This window comes from Papaver somniferum, chromosome 9 (genome assembly GCF_003573695.1).
Source record: "Papaver somniferum cultivar HN1 chromosome 9, ASM357369v1, whole genome shotgun sequence".
In the NCBI taxonomy this organism is placed as follows: Eukaryota; Viridiplantae; Streptophyta; class Magnoliopsida; order Ranunculales; family Papaveraceae; genus Papaver; species Papaver somniferum.
The window spans coordinates 142,387,416-142,396,022 of record NC_039366.1 but is presented as its reverse complement, the minus strand read 5'-3'; the positions used below and the strand labels follow the sequence as shown (position 1 = coordinate 142,396,022).

Genomic DNA, 8,607 nt, shown 5'->3' with positions numbered 1-8,607 from the left:
TTTGCAGGAACTAAGTGAATAAATTATAATTAAGAGATCAGTTGCAATAAAGGCTAAATAGATGTGTAATACGACTTGTGTAACCGGAAGTTACACATGCATATGGCATGTGTAATCGGAAGTTTACACATCCAATCAGTTAGTGTAACTAGCAGTTACACATCCAGTTAGTATATCCTCGACATAACTGAGGATCACAACAACAACGTATGGCATACTTCATATAATAAAATGGAGATATTAGTACATGTATCGGTTAACGTTTTTAGTACATGTGATATTTCCACAAAATAAAATGGATGCACCAGAAAACAACAAGCAGGGCCAATCAGTTTCAAGGAAGAGAGTAAAGTGAAGCTGAAACCCTTACTGACAGATTTGGCTTGATTGAGCATATGTGGTCCTCTGAGTGAAGCCAATCAGAACATCCTCAGAGTGAAGTTGTCGGTTGTCTTCACATCAACATGGCCTTAATCAAAGTCCGCCACTACAGAAAAGAGACTTAATTTGTTAGTCAACCATTCTTTATGTGGGACTGATCCTTCACTCTTTAAGTAGGACGAGAGACCTTAAGTTTATAATGGTTACCCAAAAGTTAGTCAAAACATTCTTTCCTTGGACATCCTCCACTCTCAGTCGCATCTTTATGTAGGACTGATCCTCATCGTTCTGTAGATCAGCAAAACATACCTCAAACACTTTGTGCTTAAGCCCTTCTGAAGCAATCAACAAAAATTAAATGCATAAGCAAAGATATCCAACAATGCACTTAGATTCAGAAATGCAAAACCAATTGATGCAAAAAATAATTTTGTTGTTCATTTTAGCATGTGTAACTAGGACTTACTCATGGATATGGGTAGTGTAACCGAGAATTACACATGCATGTAGAATGTGTAATTAGGAGTTACACATGCATATTGGCATGTGTAACCAACAATTACATATACATATGGCATGTAAATTTGAAATATCTTTGTACATATAAAGCAAAAACACTAAATATTTAACTTATAATGCAACAACGTAAATGATTATATAATGATTTATTGAATCAGCTTAGTAGCATTCCAGGTTATGAACAAACCCATGATGAACAAAATTAGGTCGTGTCTGAATGCAGTGTTGGTATCATCAGGCAAACCTAGCAGCATAAAACTTATCTGAGATAAAATGATCATGCCTACATTCGGAAAACGGACGGAGAGTACATCCCCCATCTTTCCTCCGAGAAGTTCCCCAATAGAACTAGCAACTGTAAACATACCCATGAGAAGTGATGTTTATTTGTGAGTGAAGCCAATAAGTTCCAACCACATTGGTGCGAACGACAAAGCTGACCATGGAAATGATCCACCAACTCCCTGTGCTACAATAATCTGGAAGGACGGGATTTTCATCACCGATTTTGTTGGTTGAAACAATTCCTTGAACTCTAACAATTTGCAAAACTTGAACCATTTGTACTACTTTTATCTACAAACCGAGGGTCTTTGGCAAACAATCCCAATAAAATTCCAACGATAACACTAATAATTGCAACAAGATGGAAGGAAATTCTCCAACCAGCAATACCCATGAATGATGTGGAAGTTAGAAGAACTGACAACAGACCACCGAGAATTGTCCCTATATTTCCTGTTACCTGAAGCCACCAAAAAGCTACACCGCGATTATGGTCATAAGTTGAGTCAGCCACAAGGGACTGAATAGCTGGTATAACTATAGCAAGTCCAATCCCATTCAAACCACGTGAAACAGCCACCTGAAACATCAAACATCAAGCAACTTGAATCAAAAAACACTAAAATGCAAAAAGGATGTCTTTACCTGAGTAAATCATACAGTTCTTAAGTTTCAGTATTTTTAAGTGGATCGAAATGATAATTAGTTCATCTATCTAATACCTTTTGGAAAAATTTGCGAAGCCATTCTAGTTGTACATACAGTTCGATCTCAAAGATTCACTAGTGAATCTTTGTTCGCACAGATGACGAAATTTAGACATGTTCCAAAACTCCAAGTACCTTATACTAATCTATAGAGGAATACCAACCGAGTTGTTTAACCTTACAGGCCTTGCCCAGGGAGTACGCTCCGCTAGTTGGTCAGAAGCAATGAGTACACTCCACTAGTTGAACATTCAGTGTGATTCCAAAATAAGTGGTGCCGTTATTAATGAATCTCATTTTCCAAACGAGTTAGGCTAACATTTTGATATGAACAACAATGATTTCCTAGTCAGATAATTTTTTCCCAATATTTGCTACTGTAATGTTAATTTGACATTACCAAGAGTTCAAACAAGAATCTACCAGCAAATGAAATCTCCTATTCTTAAAGACAGTTACCTTCAAACGCCTGCAAATGTGCTGCTTTCTTCTTAGAAAATTTCTCATAAACTGACTGGAACTTGGCAAACTCATCCTTGAGAGAGTTCTCACACTGCAATTCAAACAAACCATTTAATCCACCAGAACCAGCATACTCAGAATCTTTACTTATAATCTAACTGTCTGTAAACCCAAAATATTAACAAATTTGTTATGTGTTTATACCTCTTTAGAGCTATTTGAAAGTGCCTTCACAAAAGTCTGCATGTAATTAAAAACATCATAAAACAATTTACAAGAGAGTGACGAAACCAAATACACAATCAGGTCTAAAAGAACATCAAATTGTTCAAGCTCTCACCGTTCTTTCTCGAGTTTTGATTTGGCATCACTTAGTATTGTCTTGACTTCAGAAGACACACTGATTCAGAAAATAAGTTCAAACCATGAAATTCCACCACAATTTGTTCAATAGAAATCAGATATTTGCGAATTAACATTAAAAACTTAAGAGGAAATTATAACACATCAAATCCCTAAATTCATCAAATAAAATCAAATCCGAAATCGTCTTTTTCCTTTATCGCAGTTTTCATATCTGAAAATAATTCAAACAAAAAGAGATATTACCTAGCAATCGTTTGTTCACTCTTCTTCTTATATCTTTATGAGCTTTTCAGTGATACCTTGAATATCACTGAAAAATATCAAAAAAATAAAATTCAGAAAACAAAATATTATTCAATAGATCTTTCATAAACAGATCCGAGAATTGAAATTACTGAAAGAGATAAAGATTACAACCTAGAAAGATTAAGATCTAAATCATCCTCTTCTCTTTTTCATTTCTCGGTACTTAAAGCTTCAGTTGTTGTCTTTCCCCTTCGTTTTCCACTACTTCCTTTAATAACTTCTGTCATTGAAATTTCTCGAAATCGACCTCTTCACTGGAACCTTAGCTTTTTACTCTCTCCCTATTTTTCAAAATCGAACAATTTAAATGTATCAAATGAAGCACAAAAGAAGATAAACTTATCTTTATACTCAGATTCAAATTGAATTTGTGCCGGAGTTTTAGAGATTTGAAGTTCGTCCTCTGATTCGAACTTGTAGATTGATGATCAGTTCTTAAACCTGTTTGAATCAAATCGATTAAATCTATAAATCGATTACTTTCGTTCTTCTGTAATACGTAAACGTCCTCAGCGAAGATCGATGGAGCGAGAATCTTTTTTTTGTTCTCTGCAATTGTTTTCTTCGGTTTGATAAAAGAACCCTAATTTTCTTCAGAGCAAAGACGAGAGAGAAGCGAGAGAAAGTGAAAATGAAAATGAATCTGAAAAATGAACCTATAGCCTATTTCATTTGGTATATATAGTAAAGGGCATTTTTGGTATTACGAATTTCCCCCAATCCCTAAACTTTATTACCAAGACCTGAAATCTAAAGTTCTGGGCCTAGAAATATCAAAAAGTGAAAGTATGGAGTTGATAGGGGAGGATCCATTTAGTGGGGTTTCTATATATTGAACCCATATAGTAGGGGGTTCTAGTATTTTTCACTAATCGTTTCTGGTTTCGGTATCCGAGCAGAACCAGACCCATTAAACCCCGGAGTGTTTACACTTCAGATGTCTTGAGAAAACTATATTTGGTATTGTCATTTGAATTTGTAGATATGTACTTGCAACCATTAATGCACTTAAAGTAGTTGTCTGATATGAATCATGATGATATCTCAAAAAATTAAGAAGAAGAAGGACTAGAGTAGTTGTGAACACCGGATGTGGAAAATCCTAGTAATTGAACTTAAGCAACCGCAACGGGAACAGGTTTATTATGAGTGAGCTTTGGTTGTTTTGGCCATGAAATGGTTTGGCAAAAATTAAACGTAATCTTCTACGTGGGTTTGTTGGATGTCACACTCTGTGCAGTATTTGAAGTGGCCAATGGCCACAGAACCCCATTATTTTAGGTCAGCGAAGTAAGAGAATACTATGTGCTCCCATATAAGTGCAATATGAGATTGCAATAGCTAAAAAAGGAAGACCTAATACATAGTTGTATTTGAAGTAAAAGTCTTTGTTATACCGTTTGTGCATCATCTTTAGTTGGTATAGAATACTAACACTTCACAAAAGGATGAAAGTTGCTTTCTATTAATCACTTTAGGTTATGCAGATTACAGGTAGACAATGGCTATTTGTAATCACATATGCTACTGCAAGATACCTCCCAATAACGTCGGCACACGGTAGCAACTGAACAAACTATGTGTTGTATACCAAGAAAAAGCCGAAAAGACAATAAAAACGCATTTAGTTTGCTACATTGCCTTTTCAGTTAATGGGTGAAAAGTGCCGAATTTTACAAGGCCAAATCTGATAATCTCTTTAGTCAGAACTTCCACTACTATTTATGATCCTGGTCCAGCCTACAGATGCAGTCCAACCAGAATTAAATTACCCTCAACTATATCAGCATCACTCTCATTTCTTTCTGTCTGCCTCTAAAACATAAATATCAGCAATTTGAGTAACCACGTTATGTCCCTTGGTTCTAACTACATCAGTCCACTAGCTTCACACCTCACATAATTAGGATTACAACTCTTGAATACAACATCCAGTGGCTTACCCTACAGATTTAAGTCCAAGTACGCGACTTTAAATCCGAACCACTAGATGAGTAACACGGTTGAAAAATGAAAACAGTTAGCGGCCGTATGCAACCTGTTGCGTATTGCAGAGAACGAGGCCAAGAAAGACACAGGGTCCCAGTTTACCAGTGTCACAACCATCATCCAACTAACAAAAGTAGAAGGGAGGACCATCAGAAACAACACTATAAATACGAACTGTTATCTCTACCTCTTTCACTAACTCATCTTTAAGTTTGTGAGGTGGACTGAATTACAAACTTATTGTACATTCATAGGCCACAATCAAAACCCTCATCTCTTCTGTCTTTGTAGGAACTACGCAGCCCTGAATTCTCTTATATTACATGTATCAGTCCAAATATGGCTCATGTCCACGCTCCTTATAAAGAAGAAAGCTACAAGCCTTCTTCTTCTTGGTCTATTCATGATCATAACTCTGCTATTAATCTGTTGAGTTCTACGACTTCCATGGAGAAGAATGTTCGCATTAGTTCGAGTTTTGTATGGATGGCTGCATTGAAGGTACAAAAAGTATATAGAAGTTACCGCACTCGCCGTAGGTTAGCAGATTCTGCCATCATTGCCAAAAAGCTCTGGTAGGTCAAAAAAAAAAAAAGAAAAAAAAAAAGCTCAAGCCGTCTCTCATCAACAAAATTCTCTGTTCATAGTTTGTTAATCTGTCTCTTTATCATTTGGGTCCATGAAGGTGGCAAGCCATTGATTATGCTCAACTGAACCACAATACCATATCTTTCTTCAACTTGAAACCAGACAAAGCAGCCTCTCGTTGGAGTCGAGTTAGCTCGAATGCTTCAAAGGTCTATTGGTTGCCTTTGTTTTTTCTTTGGTTTATTATTATCCACCAGTATCTTACCTTTGTTTATTTATATGCAGCTCGGAAAAGGTGTATCAGAGGACGCTAGATTTTTGTTATTAGCTTTTCAACACTGGATTGAAGCTGTAATTGCTCTTACCTTCCTGTTACTGATTTTTTAACGCAAGTTTTATAGCTCTAGTATTGGATTTTGCTGATCTCCTGTCCGAGGAAATAAATTCTGCTTCGTATGAGTTCTCTTTAAATTTTGATGGAAGAAGTCTCCCGTGTATTTTTAGATTGATCCGCGGCACCGGTATGGGCATTGCCTGCACTTGTACTATGAAGTGTGGCGAAAAGGAGATACTGGCCAACCATTCTTCTACTGGTAAATAGTGTTTTTGTTACTATTTTCATGAAATTCGGATTATGCCTTAAACTATGCAAAATCAAGTGATTCTTGTGTGAATTTCAGGTTGGACATTGGAGATGGCAAAGAGGTTAACCTCAAAGACTGCCCTCGGTCAAAGCTTCGACAGCAATGCATTAAATATCTGGGGCCTGTAAATTTCATATTCCTTTCAGTTTACGGATTTGTACTTTTATCTGTTATGTTTTGGATGTCGTTGGTCATATCATAACATTGTTGTTATCTAACTGTGTGAATTCAGCTAGAGAGAGAACACTATGAATACAAAATTGTTGAAGGCAAAATCGTGCACAAAAAAAGTAATCAACTTCTGGATACAACTAATGAATCAGACAAATCGAAATGGATTTTCGTAATGAGTACTTCCAAGAAACTCTACGCTGGCAAGGTAAGAACTGAGGCAAACTTAAAAAAAAAACTTTTGATTTCCTCTTTTGGCTTCTGCTGATGCTTCTTTAAACGTTGTACCATACAGAAAACAAAGGGAGCATTTCATCATTCGAGTTTCCTTGCCGGTGGGGCTGCTTTATCTGCCGGGAGTTTTACAGTTGTAGATGGAATACTCAAGGTATGCGTCCAACGAGATTAGCTAATTAGCATAGCTACAAGTTAAGTTGTCAACTTAATATGCTTAACCTAATCCACCTTGTTATAATTTGCAGTCGATCTCTGCATATAGTGGCCATTACCGTCCAACTGATGAAAACCTTGGTAGCTTCTTGGAATTTCTCAAGGAACATGATGTTAGCCTTCATGAAGTTGGAGTATGTGAACATATGAAATTTTGTTGTTTTATGTGAGAGATAACGGTCACATCGATTGGTTGCAGCTAACCTCCCAAATTTTGTTTAATTATGATGCTTTCGATTTTTCAGGTACAATCTACTGATAATTACTATGACAATAATTACGAAAACAAACAAGAGCGAGCAGGCTTAAAAGGTATAAACAAGGCAGAACCAGCAAGTTTCCGACTTCAAGTTCTCGGTACTCCAGAAGAACAAAATAAATCAGAGGCAGTTGCCAGCGAAACTTTCCTCAAAGTTAGCCTCATTACCCAAGAGAAGAGATGCTTGGAGCGCCCAATATCTTAGATGATTAATTGCAAGAAGTGTGTCCATATTAGCGAAATGGGTATAAGTCTTATTCTCAAAAGGCTCTCACCATTAGTAATATAGCAATGTCTAGTCTTTGTATAAGCTATACTGTATATCTTGGTTGCGTATGCGTATATGCTTCAGCAAATGTAAATTCCATATGTTTGAAATGTTAAATGTTCTGCACATGGCTTCAATTTATAGGAATCTCCGAACAGACAATGTTATTCATATTTCATAGCATCAAACATAAATAAAAGAAATTTGATTATAGAATCAAAAAATTGACAAATTTTACAAATTTATTTCCAGCGAACGACTTTAACAACCGATAGAAATGTTTTATCATGCAGCAATGGGAAAACACTAATTATAATACATTACATACGACTAAAGAAGACCAACGTACTTAATTTCAAACACATTCCAGAAGATGGGAAAGTAATACAGTTGATTCTAAGCACGTGTTCTTGTGACAGATGACACAGTATTAATACAGTTGATCCTAAGCTTGTGTTTTTGTAGCCAAATATATAATCTTCCGTTCTAGCTGCACGTCGAAAAAGAAGCACAAACAAGAAAGGAGGAAAAAAAAGACATGTTAAATCAATAAGGCTTTTGATAAATCATATTATGGTTTCAAGATTAACTATCATTTATACCTCTATGATTTTCTTAAACACATCTTTCGTGTGATAAAATTCACGAATGAGCTGCAACAATGCCTTGTGACACCTAAGAAAAGACATTGTTAGTTAAAAGAGACCGAGATAAAAGGAAAATTAGAAGATGCGAATTCATAGCTTCACTAGTAAACTATTTATACAATAGTCAATAGAAGAAAAGAAGAAAAGAAAGTTTCACTGTAACAAGGTCCATATACAAAACCAATTAGTAAACTAATCTGGCCTCATCTTATGCTAATTGAATAATAATAACAGGGTGTGGGAAAGCAGCTCCACTTTTTTACTCTGCTATGTTTTTTCGTTCACTGGCTCGACAAAACTCATCGCACGCCAGAATTACGTTCTGAGATCCAATACTGTACACAAAATATATCAAGAAAAAACGTTGCCAAATGTTTCTTCAATTAGAATGCTAGAGTTTAAAAGAAACTAGCATTCTTTGATAGATCGATCATCCTACAACACAATTTTTTTATTAATCTTGATTTAGTAATTACTAAAGAAAATGTGAATAATGCAATTATAAATAAGGCGTGTCTTGATATGTAAAATAGACTTTTATGGTACGTACGTGGTGCTGCTTCCT

The 8,607-nt window shown here is 35.8% G+C and overlaps 1 protein-coding gene and 1 pseudogene across 1 annotated transcript; one reads left to right on the top strand and one right to left on the bottom strand.

The window, feature by feature from the left end:
* Positions 1-1,046: 1,046 nt before the first annotated feature.
* On the bottom strand, positions 1,047-2,600 carry LOC113312653 (annotated as a pseudogene).
* A 2,639-nt stretch (positions 2,601-5,239) lies between these two features.
* LOC113314328 (IQ domain-containing protein IQM3-like) lies at positions 5,240-7,574 on the top strand. Its single transcript, XM_026563121.1, has 9 exons — positions 5,240-5,590; positions 5,701-5,812; positions 5,889-5,954; positions 6,108-6,196; positions 6,284-6,371; positions 6,480-6,626; positions 6,714-6,806; positions 6,901-7,002; positions 7,114-7,574. The coding sequence occupies exons 1-9, from the start codon at positions 5,355-5,357 to the stop codon at positions 7,330-7,332; spliced, it is 1,152 nt and encodes a 383-aa protein (XP_026418906.1). The 5' UTR covers positions 5,240-5,354; the 3' UTR covers positions 7,333-7,574.
* The last annotated feature ends 1,033 nt before the right edge of the window (positions 7,575-8,607 follow it).